The sequence below is a fragment of the Ambystoma mexicanum genome, chromosome 9, assembly GCF_040938575.1.
Source record: "Ambystoma mexicanum isolate Mex_15411 chromosome 9, UKY_AmexF1_1, whole genome shotgun sequence".
Classification (NCBI taxonomy): domain Eukaryota; kingdom Metazoa; phylum Chordata; class Amphibia; order Caudata; family Ambystomatidae; genus Ambystoma; species Ambystoma mexicanum.
The window spans coordinates 92,709,068-92,732,348 of NC_090931.1; the positions used below are offsets into that span (position 1 = coordinate 92,709,068).

At 47.5% G+C, this 23,281-nt stretch overlaps 1 protein-coding gene across 2 annotated transcripts in view; it reads right to left on the reverse strand.

The window, feature by feature from the left end:
* Window positions 1-3,048: 3,048 nt before the first annotated feature.
* LOC138487693 (nicotinamide N-methyltransferase-like) overlaps window positions 3,049-23,281 on the reverse strand; it is a 208,342-nt gene continuing 188,109 nt past the window's right edge. For both annotated transcript variants that reach the window (XM_069614219.1, XM_069614218.1), the window contains exon 3: window positions 3,049-4,973. In XM_069614219.1, the coding sequence (XP_069470320.1) occupies window positions 4,544-4,973 (430 nt within the window). In that variant the 3' untranslated portion in view covers window positions 3,049-4,543. The remainder of the gene's footprint in view (window positions 4,974-23,281) is intronic.

Consider the following 23,281-nt stretch of genomic DNA (forward strand, 5'->3'; position numbering starts at 1 on the left):
GAAAGCAGAACGTAAATCAGACCAAAGACAAAGGACTCTTCAAACAAAATAATTGGGAACATTTGCATGCCTACACTGCAACAACTGTAATAATATCACAAAAGGAGTTTATGTGAGACATCCACAGATAGGTGCAAAAATTGAACTCAGACATTATGCAACCTGCGATAACAAATCAGTAATATATGCACTGAGCTGCCCAAGTGGCATACATTATGTGGGGCAAACTACACGCAAGATTAAAGAAAGATGTAATGAACATAAAACTAACATCAGGACCCAGAAAAATCGATCACCAGTGGCAAGACACTTCTCTGAAAAACAACACTCTGTAGCTCAGCTGAGATGCCAAATTTTAAAAGTGGTACAAAGAGCCCCGACGGGAGGAAATCACACAAAGAGGCTAGACCAACGCCAACTTTACTGGATAGATAAATTGGACAGTATGAGTCCATATGCCATGAATGAGGATTTCCATCTGGGAGCATTCCTCTAGAACCAGAAATCCTCCCTAGCACAGTAGAGGATCCAAATCACCTCCTTTCTTACAGAAAACTGGAATAACTCCATTCCTTCTCTCATAGAAGAACAGACCACCTATATATGCACTATTCCTCCCACAGTGGAGAGGAATATCTAATATTAATCTACTTGGTCACATTAAGTTTTCAACATCTGAGATTAGATATATGAACAGTGGTCGAAGTGTACGAAAAGAAGTAGTGGAACTATGTTCCCTCCTGGTCGCCCTGCTCCCCACAAACCCCATTGCTGCGCCCCCTCCCTCGCACAATCCAACCCCCCAAACAAACACACCTGCTATTCGTGTGAATGTTCAGTGCAGTGCATAGAAGTGCAAGCTTCAACTTCTTCCTACACTTTAATTTTAAAACGAAACCATTCCAGAACAGTTTCTTTTTAAAATGAAAGTATAGGAACAGTGAAACTTAAAAATAAAAAGTAAAGGAGCACCGCTCCCGACCGCTCCCGCCCACTTCGATCTCTGTATATGAATAACAGGGAGCCTGACTGGTCTGATGTTTCACCAATATTACTCCAATTCAGGTTTATACCATGATCCCAATGACCTGTTGCGCTACGGAACATGGATACCCATATAGAAGCTGTTCTTTGCATCATGACGTCTTTTAGCAATAATTAGCTATCCGCAAAGCCATTTGAACATCAGATGTTGAATATACACGGAACGAGAAAAGGGTGAGAATATCCATACACACTTACTACAGCAGAGTGGGATGGAGTATGCATAACAAACAGATGCTGAATAACAAGATGAATGCACATAGTAGCTATGTGTGAGTGTCAACGTTGGCATACAGATAGAGCTTCTCTGAATGACACTTTGTAACACAGGATTAGGGCTATCCAGTGAATAATGTGATCTATGGATGAAGTATTAGCTATGTGATACAATGATGTCATGCAATACAATGAAGTGCTTGATGTTGAACACCTGATGTTGTGACCAATGCAATGAGGGAACCATGTCCATTTGTAACCCAGGAATAGGGCATGGCCTATTGACAACGATATGACATTATTAAATGTGAAAATGCTAGCCAATGAATAATGTGATCTATGCATGAAGTATTAGCTATGTGATACAATGATGTCATGCAATACAATGAAGTGCCTGATGTTGAACACCTGATGTTACCAATGCAATGAGGGAAGCGTGTCCATAAAATTAAAAAACAACGACATTGCGAAAAAATTATGTTTTCAATGAATATCATCACAAATGATACATTATGGTGAGACTAATCCGAATGCAGAATGTGAGCAGAGGTGCCCCTGGAGATAGAAAGGAAGTTAATTTCACCTCTATGCAATATCGTAATAGGTGACACACGCGCAACGTGATGACGTACTTTGTTTACATATGACATCATCACGCATACGCGATTACACGTCACAGCAACTTGTAAATCCATTCTAAAAACTGCAGCAACTAACGCGCGGGCCCTCATTACAACCCAGGCATTAAGGGGTTAATGGCGCCGTAAAAGGTGGCGGCGCCGTTAAACCCTTAACGCCTGATTACGAGGTCCCTTTGCGGGTTGGAGACTTTAACGCCTGCTTTTTGCAGGCGTTAAAAACCAACCCGCAAAGGGACCTTGGTGCTAAGTACGGTGCCACAATTTGCGGCACCGTACTTAGCGCCTTCCCCATTCCCATTGAGCCCTATGGGGCAAAAATGGGAATGGGGAAGGGCCATGGCGGAATGGGGAATTACCGCCCCGCCAACCTCAGAATGGGGCGGTAATTCCCCATTCCGCCATGGCGGAGTCAGTAAGTTACAGGCATGGACCATGGTGCTGTTAGCACCATGGTCCAACGCCAGGGTCGTAATGAGGGCCGCGGACTCCTAGTGATTTCTGAGAACACAATGGTACAAGTAACCATAGGTAAGAGATAAGCGGAGCACCTATGCGCCACTTGATGCGCATTGATGACATTGAAGTATTTCATTTGATAGAAACCTACACTTACCTTTAGGTTTCTCCAGGGTGTCTTTGCGCAACTATAGTTGAACGGGATACGGCCTACATGTTTGTCCAGAGCCATATGACCTGTTTACAAGTGAAGACCCACTCTGTAGGTAAGCGCCACATAGAGGTTTCCTTACATACTTCACATTGTATTTTTTAACAAGGTTGGCACACTGAACCCCGCATTATAATTGTTTCCATTTAGGACTACAACTCATTTAGTTGAGGCAGCTGCCACTACAGTCCATTAACGTCCATTACGGGAACCATGAGTATCTCAATAAAGGTAAACGTAGAATGAATGGGACAACTTTGGTTCATCCGTAACAGATCAGCATCATTTGTAACTAGAGAAGAGATACAATAGGATCCTCTGTATGGTTATGTTTCTTATATAGATGGAGAGTTGGAGTTAAACACTCTTTGGGATTTTGAAGGTTTAACCTGAGTCAGACAACGATAACCTCTGAAGAGCTGGCCATTTAAAGATATACCATAGTAGGTGCCAATAACCACACAAGGAGGTAGGCCACGATGACAGAAATAGCTGTGCATTTTATTTTATTGAAACATATGCTCCATCAGCAAGGAACTTGAGATAAACCATTCAAATGTATCCAATCATTTTTAGGCTACACTGGGGTGGGGAATGACTCTCTGTCCTTCACTGCCTAAAATCTTCACCTAAAAATCATCAGTTAAAGATCTGCCATGAGGCACTGATGTGAGCTAGGGCCACTTCAAAGAATGAAAAACAATGTGTAGTGTTAGATTGTATTGGTCATTAAGCATAATATCACTAAAACACAATTACTCTTTATTATCTTTTGTTACACAGATTTCTCTGAAGACCTTAAGAATATCCGAATGTATGAACACTGTTTAAGTATTTGCTTTTGCTCCTGAAGAAGGGATCTTGAGTCCCGAAACACGTTGAGCTTGTGTATTTGCACGAAAACCATAACATGCAGAGAAAGATATCTGTATAATACAATATGCATTTAATATCGTTGTAATAGATGTGGAATAGTGTATACTTGCACTATTAACGAAGTACATGTTGATTCCAGCATGAAGAAGCACGTACAAATAAATTGTATACATTTTGAAAACTGTGGAAATTATATCACTAGATAATTGTTTAACTAACAGAACTTATTGGCAACAATAATGACGTGAAAGACGAGCGTGGTGTCCGCTCTCATAACTATTGTGAAAATGACCAGTGAAACACTAATTACTGTTTGTCTTTTGACAATACTTTGAGTGTGCAGGGGACACAAGTGATCCACAGCCCGTGGATACCCTTTGTCTTTTGTTCTTGTGACCATCACAACCTAGTGTCAGGGTTGTGTCCTTCTCCTCTGCACCTCACTACCTGCCTTAACTCTGTATAAATCCTATCGACATATGTGTGCAGCAGTGTTTGTTTTTTTCCCCTCTTGGTCAGTGTGGGCCAGGCATGCTTTATGGCCCTTCTGGTAATGGCACTCTGCCCTGCTTGGCAGGGCCTTAGCTCAGGTGAACCACAGTTATTAGACCCCTACAATGCCCCACAATTCAATTGGTTTGAGTATTCAAAAGCTGGGTTCCCATATATTTGGATCCTTTGTAAAACAGTCACACATTATGGCCCTCATTACAACACCAATGCTAAACCATGGCACTATTAGCACCATGGTTGGTGCCGGTATTGTAACGAGTCCGCCAATGTTCAATGGGGAATTACCACCTCATTCCAAGGTTGGCAGGGCAGTAATTCCCCATTGAACATTGGCCCTTCCTCATTCCCATTTTTGCCCCATAGGGCTCAATGGGACTGGGGAAGGCGGTAAGTACGGTACCGCAAATTGTGGTACCATACTAACCTCGAGAGTCCCTTTGCGGGTCCCTACTTTAACGGCTGGTCTAGACCAGCCGTTCAGGTCGGGTCCCGCAAAGGGACCTTGTAGTAAGGTGCTAAGTGGTTAACGGTAACGCAGCCTTTTACGGCACCATTAACCACTTAGCGCCAGGGTCGTAATGAGGTCCTATGTCTCCTTACATGCAACAACGAAAAAAAATCCTCTGTAATCAGAAATTGAATGTGTTGAATTTCTTGGTCTTTCGAGCTCCTGGAAATCCTTTATGATGAAGCCTGCCTCACTCACAGCATTTCTTACACATCCTGCATCGAGGAACAGAGAGGAAAACATGTGATCTCCAACTCCATAATATGTGTCTTCAAGGACCCCAGTCATTACCAAATGCCCTCTTGGTTTTAGCAAGGTTGAGATATTTTTGATAGCCCTCCTATAGGTGTTGTGGTCCTTACATGCACCTTCCAAACACAGTGATGAGAGCAGACAGTCTACACTGGGGAGCAACAAAGATCCCAACGGTTGACTTTGAGTGACATCACATTTCAGTACTTCTTTTACTCTCTGTCTCAGCTTCTCTTCCTTTTGTGTCCATTTCTCACTACAAAACAATAAGTATTAGTAAAGTTATTTTCCACATTTCAATAAAGCTGAAAGCAATCTAATAAAACTAGTTTAAGCTACAAAGAAACGCAAAGCTTTATAATCCATATGTATGCATCTTTATATACTTTATGCATTTCCATATGAAGGTCAGGATAGGGCACAGAGGCCCACCAGGGTGTCCAGTTCCAAGTCTACTTCTGCATCATAGAGACTACTTGATCTCAAATACTGTCTTTGCTCTCAGGCTGTCACTACATAGTAAGAGTAGCAAACAATCCCACAGAAGAAGAGCCACAGAAACTGAATGTTCATGTACCCCTAATCCAGGAAATATTTCCATGAAGAATCGTGTGTGGCACTTTGTGAAGATAATGTGCGGTTATCAACACCACCCTTATCACGTAAAGAGGACAGAGTCTGTTAGCACCTCCCCATCACCATCCGATTGACTCTGATGGACTGTATCTGAATGGAATGGCCTGGTTCCATGGCGCCTGAGGCATGGCCTCTGTCTTATTCAAGGCACATCAACTAAAAGGTCATGGCCAATGGCCATGGTCTGTGAGGGCTGAACCTGAAGTGCATCCTCGCCATCCTGTCCTGAGTGCATGCACCCGTGTGGCTGCCAGAGTGAATTAGGTCATAGTGCTGTTGTTGAGTGGTACCCTGGCTGTATGTCAAGCGTGAGTATTCTGTTGGGTCAACGGGCCTCCAAATCCATCTGAATCCATGCTGTGAGAATTGTTCTCTGGGTGCTTCCATAAACTTAATGCACTTAATCACGACTGAAAGTAATCTGAAGAGCCAATGATCATGAATGGTACTCAAGGATCCTTCTACACACAATTCCCTCCAGTATCAGGCATGTTGTGAAGACGTGTTTCATAGATGCATCACACTCATAGCACCATACTGCTTTCCTCTTTTCAACCTCATTGTGGTCTCATGAGCTACACTAGGGGCTACACTGGGAATGGCTACATAATGGGCTGACCAATTGCATCTGCGTTAAATTACTGAGCTGAAAAGTCTGACCCCCAAAAGTCTGCTTTTTTTTTCTTCTCCATTTTTATATATATATCTATATATATATATAGATATATATATAGATATATATATAGATATATATATATGTGTGTGGGGGGATAACCCCCACAGCTCCCCACCTTACACCTATACATTTTTATTAACTTTACCCCCCCACATATACATATGCAAATAAATGGGGGTCCGACTTTTGGTGGTAGGACTTTTCTACTTGGCTAATTTCATCCTAACCCGGTTCATAGCAGGATACTTGGGAATCCACCAATCCCCTGCTAGGATTCACTATGCATAAAGTGGGAGCCCCTAACTCTATTAGGCTATTTGATGGAACTGTTGAGAATTCAAATTACACTTCCATAGGTAAAGGCTGTAAGGCAGAATCATGTGCAGTACCCTTTGGGAACACCACACACAATTGAGACTACAAATGACAGTACAAATTCACCTTTGGTACAAGCTTGTACTACACAGTAAAGTGGTTGCGATGGCTGAGCAGCCAGACTTATCTCAAGAGTAAAGTGAGCAGTATCAATAGTTACACAAAGGACAGCAATTACTATGGTTCGAACAAACACTAACTCCACAGGTTTCTGAGTAAAAGAATATACATTTATTTACACATCAGTTATTTTAAAAAAAAAGGTTTTTATTGGCATTTATAGATAAACATAGAGCTTTTAAACACAGGTTATTACTTTCATAACTTCTGTTGGTGTCTTATTTCTGCCTTGTGATTAAAACCTAAAGATTAAGTAATATTTAGCTGTAACTGTCCTCCAGCCTTACTATTGTTGTTTCTCTCTCGCCTTTTACATGGTGGTATATAGCTAGTTGTGGCTTCACTGACTTGGGGGAATCCTGTTGGGGGGATATGGTCATTGTCTTGATGGCAATGTTCCTGGTGTGTAGTAGATGGCTGTTGTTCAGCTCAGGGGGGGCTGATAGCTTGTCGAGAAGATCATGTCTCTCATTAGGGCCTTCCATGACTCTAGTGTTGCGTTTATGTCACCCCTCCTTGCGTGTTCCCAGCTTCCCAGGCTTTGGTTTCTGCGGCTGACCATCTCTCCATCTCTTTAATCCAGATTTCGTACCTTGGGCCTCTGGGTGATTTCCACGCCATTGCGATCGCTCTCTTCGCGAGGATGCACGCCATGTCCATTAGCCTTACAATATGTTTGATTTTGCTCAGTCTAGGGTGTGTGCCTAGTAGGCATTCTTTCGGGGTCCATTCGCAACTGTTCACACCAGCTTTTCTGCAGGTTTGTTCAATTTTGTCCAAGAATTGCAATGTTTTCGGGCAGGTCCAGAACATATGGATCATGTTGGCGTGTTCACTACAGCACCATGGGCATTGTGGCTGGGTCTGTTTGTTAAATCTGGCTACCCTCTGTGGGGTCATGTAGGTTAACATTCATCTGGATGAGTCTAAACCTGGCATTTCTGGACACCTCCTTTGGGTATTGTAGGGCCTACTCCATTTGTTTTCGGTCATGGTGAATCCCAGGTCTTTCTCGCATTTTTCTTTCAGAGGCGCACTATGGGGGTTAGGTCTGTCTATTAGTTGGGTGTACAGTCTTGCCACTGGTTTCCATCCTTCTCTCAGGCTGTACATCTCCTGTAGCAGGGAGTTTGGTTCTGGCTCCTCAGGCCATGTGCTCCACTTCTTCTTTGCTGTGTGTTTTACCCGTTGATACGATTGGAACTGGCCGGTTGTCAGGCCGTCCCTTGTTTGCAATGAGTCGAAGTCTCTGAAAACTCCTTCTTCGAATGTATAGAGTCCCGCCATTTCCCAGCTTCTCATCGTCGGTAGATCAGGGGGGTTCTGCAGACATCCGCCAACATAGGGATTTCGGGTGAATATGGGTGATGTATTCCAAGCAGCGAGCAGGTCTTGTTCCAGGCTTGCCTTCCTAGCTTCACTATCATGGGTGGGTTTTGGGGGCCCAACCTGCGGGTTCCATAATGTCTCTTTGGGATGTATTGGATTCGTCAGTTGTTGTAGATCTGTTTCTGTTATTGGCTCATCTAATAGCCACTTTGTGACATGGCTTAGTTGGGCCGCTAGATAGTACTTCTGGAGGTCGGGGAGTTGTATCCCTCCTTCTTTGTATTGAAGTGATACAAAGCTTTCTTCTGGCTGTGAAGGTTTCTGTGGTTCACCCCCAGTCTCGTCTCTGGGGCGGCCTAAGTTTCTGGTGTTTCATATCCCCCACTAGTGCTTCTTTTCTGTTGGCTTCGAGTTTGGAGGTTGTCTTATTCTTCATTTTTCCGGATTTTTTAGGCAGGAGGGAAGTGTTAACAACAATACAAAAAACAAAACTAAAACTGGTGCGCCCAGCGTGTGTCATCCTTGTGCAGGTCTCAGGCACCCTAGCACTGTCTGGTCCCGTCCGGGATTTCTAGCGTGAGTAGGGTCGTGCTGGCAACTGGCCTGCATTAATCCTTTCGTGGGTTGGTGCTGTATGCTCGACTGTGGGAGGCCAAGCGAGTCCCATAATCATTTAGCTGACTCATGTTGATATGGTGTTTCTGTCTATTCAGTGTGCTGGTCTATACTCAATGTCGTAGAGGGGGTGGGAGAAGGGGAAGTGGCAGCAGGCCTAGTGCTCTCCATGGGCTCAGCTCCGGTTTCCCTGGGAGGGTGTAGTCTGAGCTTCTGCTAAATTATTGTGTTCTATCCACATGTTAGCGGCCGCTGGTGTTTCCAAGAATATTGTTCGTTCTTTATGAATTACCTTCAGCCTGGACGGTTACAGTAATATGTACGTTAGGTTCAATTGCCTTAGCCTGGCCTTGATTGGCACAAACAAATTCCTCACCCTTTGTACCGATGGTGTGTAGTTGGGATAAATGGTGATCTTAGAGTTGTCGCGTTCTGTTGTTCCACCCTCCCTTGAGAATTTCCGAATGTCTTCCCTATCTTGGAATTTGAGGATCTTAGCCATGATGGGGCGGCGGAGATATGAGCCCGGTGGTGGTTTCTTTTGCAATGACCAGTGCGCTCTCCACATCAAAGCCTTGTGTTCGTTTTTCTGCTCCGATTTCCTGCTGTATTAGGGCTTCCACATAGGCTGTCGGGATTCGAGGTTTCTGTTCCCTCTGGCACTCCGAGTATTCTAATGCTGTTGCACCTAGCGCTTCCTTCTGCCTCCTCGGACCTTGCTTCTAGTGTGGCCACCTTCCTTTCGAGTTCTGTCATTCTGGCTTTTAGATCTGCGGTATCCTCTGTTGTCTCTTGTAGGGAGGATTCTATGTTGGTGACCCTTTCTGCAAGGTTGCGGTCGTCCTGACGCATGAGCTGCATATCGGACTTCACCTCGTCTATTTTAGTGTCTCTGAATGTTCTCAAGGCCGCTATAACTTCAAGTACCTGGTTATCCTTTCCATTTTCTTCTGCATTGGTCTGGTGAGCGGCTTTGCCGGTCGCTGTTTGCGTGAGAGGGTGAGGTTTAGTTGTGACAAAGGGGTCTATCGTGGCGGTCTTCCCCTTGTTTCTAGATGAGGACATTTTGAAGCCACTTGTTACCCTTAGTGAAGTTGTGCGTTGTTGCGGGTGTAGCCGGAGCGTGGGCTTTGGCCTCGACTTGCTGTGGTCTTATTTGTGCTTATTTACCATCAGACTCGTTGATGCCCCAGCACACCCTTTCTATTACAGCCCCGTCTTGGGTTGCGCTAGCGAAGGTTCGTTCGCAGCAGTGCTTCTTGGATCAGCTCCCAGGCGGATCCAGTGGCGCCTTATGGTGTTGGCTCAGTGGAGGCTCGGCTTCTATGTGGTGCTGTGGGGATTTAGTATTCTTGGGTTGTTGTGGGGTGAGTGGTCAGTTTAGGGGTAGTCTTTGCTGACCCTTGAGCTAGTCCAAATGTGTGGGACCAACTCAGGTGGATCCGCTGGGTTACGCAGCTGATTCAGGTTAGCTATATTTGCATTCCCCCGCAGCAGCGGCTCACCTTGGTCTTGTTTTTGCCAGCCGAGGGCCCCCTTTGTGCTTCCGTCTCTTGCCTGCTCCTTTCTCCTGCAGGGTCGCACTCACAGTTCTAGCTGCTTCTCTGCTCTGGTGAATGGTGTGTGTCCCGGCGCCTGGCTCCGCGTGGGGTCGTTGGGTCCTTCAGTTATTTGCCCCGAGTTATGGTTCTGGTCCTTCTTGCTGCCTCAATCTGTAGTTGGCCTCCCTGTGGGCTGGTGTGCTTCTGCGCATCCTTGGGTGCCGTGAAGGGGTCCGGGCACCTTTTCCTTACATCCGAAGCAAGCATCGGGTTCCTCTGGTGCGTCGCGGTGGGGGAGCCTCCTATTGCCTTCTGCCCAGCATCTCTGCTGCAACTCCCCCTCCCACTCTCATCAGTGGGAGCACTCAGGAATCCCTGCCGTTTTGGATGTATTTTCAGGGGGGGTTACTGTTCGGGTGGATTTATTTGTGTCCTGCGGTTCCGTTTCTCCACTGGGTTGCTAGCATCTAGTTGAGCACGCTTCTGCTTCAACCGGATCAGCTTCTTGCATGGTGGCATTGTGGTGCCGGGCTGGGTTGGCTTCTTTCGCGGTCCTCTTGGGTTCACCTTCGGTTGTAGGCGTCACTATCTTGGCGGTCTCAGTGTTTGCCTGGTGGCTTGCCCCACTCCTGCTGCCGCTGTGCTCACTCTGCCAGCGTGGTTTCTGAGCAGCTCAGTCGGGTTGCACTCGCCCCGATTCCGGAGCTCGCTGTGGGGGTGCCGTAAAACCTCAGCTCCAGCCTCCTTGGTCTGCTGTCTGGGTTCACGGGAGTGGGTTGCTCTCTCTCTCTCCTCTGGATGCCACAATGGTGGCTGTTGCCCGTCTTTGCCCTCCTGTGATGAACTTCGGCTTGTCTCAGTGGATGGCCACAGGTTGGCCGCTATTAGTGCTGCGGTGATGGCTCCTTGCTCACGTCGGCGGAGTCACTCCGTACCGTCTGTCATTTTGGGAGAGCTTTCCGGGAGTGGGGGGCTGGATGGGTGGATTTTTCGGGTCTTCCTCAGGTCCAATTTTCTTCAGGGGTGCCAGCGATGTGCTTGGAGTCTCTTCTGCTACCACTGGACCAGCTTCATTAGGATGACGATGGGCGTTGAACACCTTTTCAGGATCAGATTATGGCGACTCGGACAGAGCTCAGCGTTTCTGCCTCCTCACGCCATGAGCACCAGGCCACACCCCCGACACACACATCAGTTATAAAACATTTCACTATTATCAAGCAGTTAAAACATCACAATCTAAATACACTACACCACTCCCAATAGATTCTGGACAAGTTAAGCTCAAAATGAAGTGTGAGCAAAAAATGGCACTCCAGTAATTTAAAAGTGAAGGAAAGACAAGGTTAGACACAAGTTGAGCAGCACCAACAAGTAAGTAAACAGGGCACTCTAGAAAAAGGAACTGCATTGAGGAAATCAAATCAAGAGGCATGGCACAATGTCAATGGACCAAAGTCTTTGCAGAGGATCACACAGTTCAGAGTAGTTTGTTGTTAAGTCTTTGCCAAGAATTCAGAACAAAGTTAGTCGGACAAAAAGTTACTTTAACCTCATTAGTGCCAATGACGAGCTATCTTGTCCTTGGGATTCCCTCCCTGTTGCCAAGGACGTGATAGTTCATCCTTTCAGGCAGGGATCGCACAAAACTGTAATCCAACCCTCGGGCTATGTGAGGGGGAGGTCCCCCTTCACTGCCCGGGGGTTGGATTACCTTCAATTTCACGTTGGCGTGTGTGATGCAAGCCGAATGAAATTGAAAGTAAATTCACTGCGGCATGCATTTTCGGCTGCCGCAGTGAAGACAGAAGGTGAGTGTTCACCATACTCTGCCTGTATTTCAAGCCGGAGATTGAGGCAGGTATCGTTGGAAAGGGGAGATTGTCCTCTTTCCAGCGATACTTGTGTGACAGCATTGCTGGTCACGGTGTGGGCGCAGACCACCAAAGATCTGTTTTGGGAGCGGGGGGGCTGCTTACTAGGTAAGCGGCCTCCTCTCCCCCTAGACCCCAAAGCATTGCGCCACACCGCAGGAGACCCTGGGGGCAGTGAGCATCTGCCCCAAGTGGTGATGATGAAAAAAAAAATAAAAAAATCGAAGGAAGGGGGAAGGTGGGAGGGGGTTTAGGGCCCTGGGGCCCACTAGGCCCCCATGGATTTTTGAAAAAATGGTGTTGTTGGAAAGGGGAGATTCTCCCCTTTCCAACAACACCATTTTTGACGCATTGCTGGTCACGGATCAGCGCAGAGTGCGCAGAGTGCTCGAACCATGACCAGCAACCTGCTGGATCACCAGGGATACTTTTGTGACAGTAAGCAGCCCTCTCACCCCCCTGCCCCAAAGCATGGGGGCACATATCTGATAATCCTTGGGGGCAAAATAATAAAAATCATCGGGGCACACCAAGTGGAAAGGGGGGCACTCCTTGTAGCCCTCCCTGGGGGCAAATTTATGCCCCCAGGCAGGAGTACATGAGGTGGCCGCCCATCCAATTGGGGGGGGCACCAGGAATAAGTGTGCAGGCCCCCCCAAAGGATGCAGGTTAGGGCCCCCCTGGGGACAGATGGCTGACCATCTGCCCCCAGGGAAGGGGCACAATGAGAAAAAAATGAAATAAAAACAATTACAAGAGGAATTTTGGGTGGGAGTGGGGGGGGCACTAGCCACCAGGGATTTATTTTACAGAAAAGGGGGGTGGCCCCCTCCCCTTCACCCCAAGGGCGAATGGGGGCTCCCCTTGTAGCCCTACCTGGGAGCAGAAATCTGCTCCTAGGAAGGGGCATCTGACCCCAGGGAGGGCTGCATGAGATGCCCCCTCTTATCTGCCCCCAGGGAGGGCTGAATGAGATGCCCCCCCTGCATTTGGTGTGGGGGGTAGAGAGTCACCTCCCATTACATTAGAAAATGACCTGGTGGTTTAGGGTGCCCCTCAGCCCGCCCTAAAGTGTAGTGTATCATTTTCCATTTTTTTCTTTGTTTACGAAACTTGCCTTGGTGCAGAGGGGCACATTGATGTGCTAATCTGGCCCCAGGGTGCCCAAACCTTACTGCCCCACCCACCAGTGGGCCTGTCCCACACAGTTTTGGTGGCCATCTCTTCCCCACCCCAAATGGAAGGTGAGGGGGGAGAGGGCCCCCAAAAATTGTGGGACAGGCCCCCCAGTGGGTGGGGCAGTAAGGTTTGGGCACCCTGGGCCAGATTGGCACACCAATGTGCCCCTCTGCGCCAAGGGGAGTTGGGTTACCAAAGGAAAAAAGTGAAAATGGTGGAACGCATTTTAGGAGGGGATGTGGGGCACCCCAAAGGGATGGGGAATTTACTAATGGGATGGGGCGTTAACGCCCCCCACCCACAATGGAGTGGAGGCCATGTCATACAGCCCTCCCTGGGACCAGATATCTGCTCCTAGGAAGGGACGCCTGAGCCAGGGAGGAGTGCAGGACAGCCCCCCCTTATCTGCCCACGGGGAGGGCTACATGAGATGCGCCGCCCCTCCAATTGATGTGGGGGTGGTGAGGTGCACCCCCCTTGACATTAGAAAATTCCCCAGAGGTGTAGGGGGACCCTCAGCCCCCGCTAAAGGGCAGCCTGCCATTTTGAATTATTTTCTTTGTTTACTAAACTTGCCTTGGCGCAGAGGGGCACATTGGTGTGCCCATCTGGCCCCGGGTGCCTAAACCTTACTGCCCCACCCACTGGGGGGCCTGTCCCACCATTTTTGGGGACCCTCTCCCCCGACCCCAAATGGAGGGGGGTGTACCTCACGCAGCAGTTTGTAGGAGGCCCAGGGAGGCCTGCATGAGGTGCACCCGCCACCCATTTGGGGGGAGAGGGCCCCCAAAAATTGTGGGACAGGCCCCCCAGTGGGTGGGACTGTAAGGTTTGGGCACCCTGGGGCCGGATTGGCACACCAATGTGCCCCTCTGCACCAAGGGGAGTTGGGTTACCAAAGGAAAAAAGGGAAAATGGTGGAACTTACCTACTAAAGGGAAGTGGGTGCACCTACCGGGGGCGCAAAAGGAAAAGGGTATCCCGCTGGTAACCCAAAGCCTTTAGCCACAGCACATTTTGTTCATGTGGGCAACCTATAGATTTGGGCCTAGGGTGTCAAAGCCAGCAAAGAAAACAGGGAACCCCATGCATTTCCCAAAAGAGGACACCCGTGGGAATGTACAGAGGGCTGACTTGCACGAAGCAGCCCAGAATTTATTACCCAGAACCCCAGACAAAGTGAACATTGTGTTTTTTCCCCCTCCAAATATCACACTTTCTCGGGGATTGTGGCTAATAAAAACTGGGGCAATTTGTGCAAGGCAGACCTCTGTGGATTCCCATGAGTGTCCTCTTTGGAAAATGCATGGGGTTCCCTGTTTTCCTTGCTGGCTTCGACACCTTGGGCCCAAATCTGTAGGTTGCCCACATGAACAAAATGGGCTGTGCCGAAAGGCTTGGGGTTACCAGTGGGTTACCCTTTTCCTTTTGCGCCCCCGGTAGGTACACACACACATGTGACGTACCATTTTCATTGGGACACATGTGGGGACGCAGGAAGGTAGGTCTTGTGTTGTTGGCGGTGTGTTTCGGTGGGTGACCAGAACGAAATGTCTGAGACTTGTCTTCATTTCCAGCAGATTTCAGAGACATTTCCTTGTGTCCATCCACAGAAACACACGGGAATAAAGCGGGTAGCGATGCAGTCGAGAGCGTCCTTGTATCAAATGAAGATCTTAGGCAAATGGGAGCGCTGCGGCTCCGGTCGGACACGGCGGTCGTCGTCAGTGGCGGACAACAGTTCGGGCGCTTCTCTTTGGGATTCCGCGGCAGTCCCCATCTCAGCCTGTCGTAGGTCTGTCTACCAGGGTGCTTTGGCAAAGATCAGCTGGTGCACGATGGTACCTCGTAGCTCGGGAAGAGGGTGCCTTACCAGGTCCTCTCTGGGTTAGTCCTTGCAGACAAAGAAGTTTCAGATTGATGAAGGAGAGCAACAGCAATTCTTCTCTTCCAGTAGGGCTTCAAGGTTAAGCTTCAGTTACTCCAGTTACTCATCGTAGTGGACTGTTAGGGAGAATTCTCATTTTATGGCTAATTTCCCTTACCTAATGAATCCCCCAGCAGCTTTGCTGGTTTTCTGGAGTTATTTTTTTCCACTTGGTAAGAGTGTGAGCTTTTCCCCCACTCTTACCCATGTTGTGCCATGTGTATTTCATCTGTTTTTGTGATTGTGGACTCTGGAGTCCACCACTTCAGTAGACCCCTTCTTTTGTGTGTTCCACAGCACCTTCAGTGCAGTGACACAGGGTTGTCTTTTAGACTACCCACTGACTCCATTTTCTGGGGCTGACTACTGTCCCCCAGAAAAGGGTAAAGTTGCCATTAACTTTACCTAGTCATTTAATCACAGATCCAGTACACCCCATGTTACATGGAGTACTGGAAAGGGTTAATCCTTAGCCCTTTTTATCTGTACCTCCTAGAGCCTTGTTTTGCTCTTTTAACATTTAGACCTGGCTGGTGTAAGTGGTATCTACCCTAACTTTTCCTCCGCGATTATACTATATAAACGTGGTATTGTTTTAGGCTATTATATTAGCCTCAAACATAAACCCGCTTGACCTAATAATCTTTCTTTTTGCTCCGGTTGGGTTTAGTCACCATTTCTTTTTGTTAAAGTCCTTCTTGCGTTTTACTTTGCGCAGCTGTTAAGGAGAATTCTCATTTCATGGCTAATTTCCCTTACCTATAGAGTCCCCCAGCAGCTTTGCTGGATTTGAAGGGTTTGTTTCTTTTTACCTGCTAAGAGTGAGACTCTTTTTCCCACTATTAGGCATTTTTGCTATGTGTGTTCTAGGCTATTTTTGTGTTTAATGCCTATGGGATCTTTCTCTCACCCATAGGAACCATCTTTATGCACATGTGTCACACAGCACCCTCCGTGCAGTGACACGGGTGTCATAGCAACCCCCAAACATAGACTCCTTACCCTGGGACTGACTACTGTCTCCCAGGGCATGTAAAGTCCCCATTGACTTTACTAGTCGATTTTTATGAACGTAACCAGTACACCCCATCTTAAAATTGAAGTACTGAAAGGGGTTAATAGTTTTTCCCCTATGTTCATTTTCGAGAGGGTACCTTAAAGTCCCCCTCTACAAAGTTTCTGCCTGGTGGCAGTGGTTACTACCTTTTATATTCAACCGCAAATATTTCTCTATGGGATTTTCCATGAGGTAGGAGATGGTGAAATAAGGCCTTTGCCCAGCAAGATTGATGCTGTGCAAAAATGGACAACCCCTTCTACTCAAACTCAGGTGAGAGCCTTCGTAGGCCTCACTGGGTATTACAGGAATTTCATTGAGAACTATGGATCCATAGCTTCTCCACTGAATGTAATCTCTTCTCCTAAGTGTCCTAAAAAGGTCAAATGGAATGAGGAGTGCAATCAGGCCTTTGAAAGCCTAAAGAAAGCCCTTTGTCAAGCTCTAGTTCTCAGAGCTCCTGACTACCACCAACCCTTCATTGTACAGACAGATGCTTCCAATATAGGTATAGGTGCAGTACTCAGTCAACTGGATGAGAATGGTAGGGAACACCCCATTTGCTTCATCAGTAGGAAACTGAAGGAACCTGAAACAAGGTGGACAACTATTGAAAGAGAATGTTTTGCCATTCTGTGGGCTTTGAAGAAGTTTAGACCATACATCTATGGATCTACTTTCACCATTCAAACAGACCACCAACCCTTGAGATGGTTGATGCAAATGAAAGGGGAAAACCCAAAACTCCTAAGATGGTCAATCTGCCTCCAAGGGTTTGATTTTACCATTGAGCACAGGTCAGGATGTCACCACCAAAATGCTGATGGTCTCTCTAGGATGTTTTTAACTGACTAGAGGTATTAGACGCATGCAGGAGTGGATTAGATCCTGCTGTCCCTTAGTCTGGAGGGGGCGAGTGTTAGGGAGAATTCTCACTTATGGCTAATTTCCCTTACCTATAGAGTCCCCTAGCAGCTTTGCTGGATTTGAAGGGTTTATTTCTTTTTACCTGCTAAGAGTGTGACTCTTTTTCCCACTCTTAGGCATCTTTGCTATGTGTGTTCTAGGCTATTTTTGGGTTTAATGCCTATGGGATCTTTTCTCTCACCCATAGGAACCATCTTTATGCACATGTGTTACACAGCACCCTCCGTGCAGTGACACAGGGGTGTCGTAGCGATGCCCAAACATAGACTCCAAACCCTGGGACTGACTACTGTCTCCCAGGGCATGTAAAGTCCCCATTGACTTTACTAGTCGATTTTTATGAACTTAACCAGTACACCCCATCTTAAAATGGAAGTACTGGAAGCGGTTAATAGTTTTTCCCCTATGTTCATTTTTGAGAGGATACCTTAAAGTCCCCCTCTACAAAGTTTCTGGCTGGTGGCAGTGGTTACTACCTTTTATATTCAACCGCAAATATTTCTCTATGGGATTTTCCCATTGTTCGAGGCTACCACTTTTACTGACAGCCTCTAACATACCGCCGGTCTATTTTTTAATTAACTTTACTCTGGTAGGTTTTATTTGCCAGAACTTTAATAAAACTTCTTTCTCAAGTCTTACTCCATTTTCCTAACCCAGGTTGGGGATCCTTTGTTCGTCCTTTTGGCGGGCTTCTGCCAAGAAGCCCTCCTTTCGGCGCCACTGAGTCTGGGGTGGGTCTGTTGTTTGGGAGGGGGAGTAGAACCCCCGGACAGAGTTGCCACCGCAACTCAGGTCGCACTCTAACCTGATAGGCTGGAGGGTCTCCCGCCAAGATGACCACTCCACTGTGTGAGTGACAGCTAGGCTGTATGAATGTGTCTTTCTGCATAAAAGCAGGGTCCTGAGGACTGGAAGGGCAAGATGTTGCCACTGGAACTACGGAACCGAAGCGAAGAGAAGCCAGAGACATCTTCAGCATCTACACCACCGGTGAAGCCCTGCCGGATCGTCTCACCACTTTTCTTCCACACGATGAGAGGAGATCTTCAGCGGAGGAGCCTCCTTCCCTTGAGCTGGTGGGGTCAACCAGTTCACCTATCGCATCCTCGGGCCTGCCTTGGTCTACTCGACAGTGCCCTGCACTTGGAGACCGGATAGCCAGGCAGCTATCGACCCAGACCGCGATTAAAAGGAGCGTACCTTTTAAACTTCGTTTGGCAGCACCGAGGCTGGTTTCATCCCTGGGTAGTGCAGCAACTCGAACCTTCCTCCACGATGAGAGCCTCTCTTCCTCTGTTGGACCCCTCGACCTGCACTAACTACCAGGAACAACCGCCACCACGCAGCCATTTCTCCACGTTTAAGGTACATTGTTCCGCCAGGCCGCCCTTTCTCCGTGGTAGCCCTAAAGGTGTTTTAAATCCTTTAACTACTTGTGGGGTCGGCCGCCCTCTCTCTTAACATCGTCTTTCGCCTTGCATCTACCTCTTCAAATGTTTTCTACTAAAGACTTGACTGCAGATACAAGAACATGTTTTGCTCCTAAGCTCTTGGTCTTGTACCACTGACTCTGGCTCAGGCCTATTGACTCTGGCTGATTTGGTAGATCTGCTCTCACTAGATTAGTTTTCAATGACAAATGTGTTGATGCACCTAAATCTTCTAAACCCCTCTTCCTTCCTACTGTTTTAACTTGTGGAGTGCCATTTTGCTCAGTTTTCATTCACTTGTCTTTTGGTTGAAGTGTTACTGTGCATTACTTGTTCACAAAACTTCAGGGAAGTGTTGCTAGGGGGTGTCTGAAGATAGTTTGGTTTAACTTGTACTTTCCCTCCCTTTCGTTGAATTGGTAGAGTGCCATTTGTAGTAGGTTTTCACTGTGCCGTTTTGCTCAGTTTTCAATATACCGCAACCTTGTCAACAATTTAATAGGGAGTTGTATATGCTTTTCTTTTGACTAAACGTAACTTACTTTATTAACTGTGATCTGTGTGTTGACTTAGAAGTGTATAAAATAAATATATATTCGCTTTTTAATACAAAACTTTGGTAAGTGTTTCCTTGCTCCATAGTACTGTACTACCTATTGTGTCAACCCTGAATACTGCTCATCTCCCTCTTGAGATAAGTCTGACTGCTCAGCCACAGCTACCAACTAAATCTTTGTGGTACAGACTGGTACCAAAGGGGATTTATTACTCTCACCTGTAGTCCTAAACTGGGTTAGTGCTCCCTAAGGGAACTGCCCTGGATTCTGCCTAACAGCGGCAAACCAGGTTTGCCGTCTTTGTTCACCGTCTCTTGGCGGGCTTCTGCTAAGAAGCCCTCCTCTGGGTGCCTGGGTGTCTAGGTGGGCTGAATGTGACAGAGGGGTGTAGTCACTTTGCCATGATTGGCTGAGGTAGTTGTCCGGGCTGGACAACCCCCCTGCTGAGTGATTGACAGCCAGGCTGTGTGAATGGGGGATTTTCGCATAAAAGGCAGGACTCTTGGGCTGGAATTCAGAGTCGCCACTGGAACTATAAGGAACCGAAGGGAAGCGGAGAAGAAGCCGGCTGCTGCAACTACCCCGTCCCGTTGAAGCCCTGCTGCAGTCCTGAGCTATCTACCCTTCGACGACCAGAGAAGATCCAATCTGACGTCTTCTTCCCTTGAGCCTGGTGGGGTCAACCAGCTCATCTTCCACAGCCAGAGGATCCTCTTCGTGGTCGAAATCGCTGCACATTGCTGTAGTGGTCCGGATAGCCATCTGAAGAGCCTCTCCTGTTTTAAAGGAGCGCTCCTTTTATTCACTGTCGCTGCTGCTGGCTTCATCCCTGTGTGGTGCAGACCCCTCCAGACGTCCTCCTTCTTGCTGAAGCTCCCGGAACCGTGGGTCTGCAGGAAACTACCAGGAACAACTGCCGTGGCACCAGCTTCTTCATTGAATAAGGTACTGTGTTCTGCTTTGAGGAACGAGGGTGAATTCCTTTTCTCCTCTTCCGAGGCGTGCCCTTGTCTTCCCTCCTTCCTCTAACTTTTGCTTCCTCTGACCATATCCAAGTACTCCTGGCAACGTTTAATCTTGAACTGTCTGACTGCGTGATCCTCGACAACAGGAACCCGGTTCCATTTGACACTGGCTCCGGCCTATTGACTCTTTGTATTTCTGTCAGCGAGTGTTCTCAAATTCTGTCTCCCTTGACAAAATTATTGCATATGATTTTTGCCCCCAATCCTCTCTGGTTAGCCCAGGTGTTTCCCCGGGACTTTGGGAAGATCAAGGTAACAGGCAATAGAAAGCAAGAGGCCACAGGGGCCATCTTGTTTCCTATCAGGAATCAACTGATTCCATTGGCAGGGCGTGGGTATCCCAAAATGGTGGATACTCAGAGCACCTGTCAAAATTCAACATGGAGCTGCCACCAGCCCATACCCTGCTTTGTGGGCCACACACAGGTGCCCAAAAACATACACTAGGACTACAGGGTTGTACCCCCACCCATGGGTGCCATAAGAGTATCCCATGGGTCTTTTCACCAAACCAAAAGAGAGAGCTGCACTGCCAGGAGTCCCACATGAACTCCTGCGCAGAAAACACAACAGAACACCAATAAAAAGCAGTAAAGGAGAAGGATTCGGAGGCCCTGTCCCTCCGATGCATTTCCAGCATCACAGTCGCCCCCCTAAGACTGAGGTTAGGTTGCCTAATCTCCCACGAGATAGACACCCTCATCCAGACGGTCAACATACCTTCTGGAAAGGCCATCTGCATTATCGTGACTCTTCCCTGGTCTGTGCTCTATGGTGAAGTCTAGCCCTTGCAGGCTAATGAACCACCTGAGCAGTTTCGGGTTTTCACCCTTCATCTGCATAAGCCACTTCAGGGGTTTATGATCTGTTTGGACCCTGTAGGTAGACCCTGTATCGTAGGGCCTAAAAAGCCTAAGACTCTAAACTATGCTAAAACATTCCTTTTCAACAGTAGCCCACTTAAGTTCTCTACCCTTGAGTTGTCTACTGATGAATATGATAGAATGTTCCCTCCCTTTGTCATCTAACTGGGAAAAGACAGCTCCAATTCCGGTGTCACAGGCATCAGTCTGGACGATAAAGGGTCGGCTGTAGTCAGGCGCACACAACACAGGTGCCCTACACAGAATTTCTTTCAACACAGAATTTCTTTCAAGCCATCAAAGGCCCTCTGACATTCTTCAGTCCAATTATCTTGCCTAGGTTGTTTGGGTGAAGTCAGAGCTGTCAGGGGTGTCAGGGGTGCAGCTATGGTTCCATAGTCTGCCATAAAATTGTGATAGTACCCAGTGAGGCCCAAACAGACTCTCACCTGGGTTTGAGTAGTGGGAGTCTCCTAGTCATGTACATCCTGTACCTCACTGGGGAGAGGTTGGATTTGACCTCCTCCTACCTCATGGCCAAGATATGTGATATATGATATGATATGATATGATATGGCATTTGTAACGCGCCTATACACAAGTGACTTTCCCCTGAGCTATCTGGCACTTGGTGGCCTTGATAATGAGGTTAGCCCTTTTCAAGGCCTGCAAACCCTTATCCAGGTGTGTCAAATGCTCTTCCCAGGTGGAACTGTAGATGGCAATGTCATCTAGGTAGGCCACACAAAAGGCCTCCAGCCCACTGACCACATGATTGACCAATCTCTGGAAGGTGGCAGGGGCATTCTTCAACCCAAAAGGCATGACCCTAAACTGGTAGAGTCCCTCTGGTGTTGAGAACGCCATCTTTTCGTTGGCATGGTCTGTCAGAGCTATTTGCTAATATCCTGAGGTAAGGTCAAAGGTGCTCACAAATTTGGCAGCACCTATGGTGTCCACGAGCTCATCAATCCTGGGCAATGGGTGCGCGTCAGTTTTGGTGACGGCATTGACTCCTCTGTAGTCCACACAGAACTTCCAATCCTTTGGACCTGCCTGGGAACTTGCCTTGGGGACAAGGACCGCTGGACTGGACCAGGGACTGGTTGAGGGTTCATTAACACCCAGATCCAACATCTTGGCGACCTCAGCCTGGATGTGGTTCTTAACTGTATCTGACATACGGTAGCACCTGCTTTAGACAGGCACACTGTCACCAGTGTCAGTTTCGTGCCTACACCACAGTGTAAGTCCTGGTGTCAGGGAAAACAGAAAGGCATACTGCTGGAGCAAAGTCCTGCTGCTCTGCCGTCAGATCTGGAGAGAGATGTACTCCCTCCACTGAGCCATTGTGAGGGTTGCTATGCAGCAAGTCAGGAAGGGGCTCACTCTCATCCTCTTCTTGCTCTGAAGCTAGCAGGAGATATGAGACTTCGGCTCGCCTGTGGAAAGGCTTGAGCCTGTTAATGTGGAATACCTGAGGGGCTACCCCAGAGGCTCCCATCTCAACCAGATAATTGACCTTGCCCATCTTGGAGATTATCCTGAAGGGTCCAGTCCACTTATCTACCAAAGCCTGAGGCTTGGTAGGCTCCATCACAAGGACCTCCTGTCCAATCCACTTGCAATGCTTTAAGGTCATGCCAGTACTTATTCAATTCCTGGCTGGCCTTGAGATTCGCTGTTGCCTGACCCATCATCTGTGTCATCATCTGTCTGAGGCCTAACACATAGTCCCCCACTTGCTTGGCGGGACCTGTAGGGGTGACTTCCAAACCTTCTCTGATTAAGGCAAGGGGCTGTAAAGACGCCGGTGGGGGGTGTCTGTACTTCCGCTCTCTATATGGTAGAGGAGAGGCACAGAGGACCCCAGCCAAGATTATCTATTGTGGTAGCAATGGACGCGCAATCAAGGCCTAGCTTCTCGGGAGGTGATGCGGGCTGGTTCTTAAGTACAGTGTTGTCCCCAAGCACCCACAAAGGAATGTCCGCACACTGTATCTGTTAAAACACAGTCTTTATATAATTAATATTCAAAGGTCATATACAATATCACGATAACGCACTATGTGCTCGGAAAATCAACAATGGTAAATATATACAGTTCTAAAGTGGTACCACAATGATTATTAGATGTCATTAAAGTGCATCAACTATACGGTCGAAATGTCACAGATCAATAAAGAGGAAACCAGAAGTAGAGAGAGGAAGGAAAGCAAGATGGTTGAACAATTGGCAGAATACTGGTCACTAACGTTAAACACAGCTCTGTGTGGAGATCCCCTCACCTGGGCAACCCGTAGGATAAAGATACAAGCCCAGTCCATAAATTGTTCACACTAGACTTCCCAATAGTTCTGCAACCCCAAAGTACCTGGTGTTGTAGCATTCCTCGTCGGGGAATTGACGGCCCTTCTTGAGTGCCCTCCC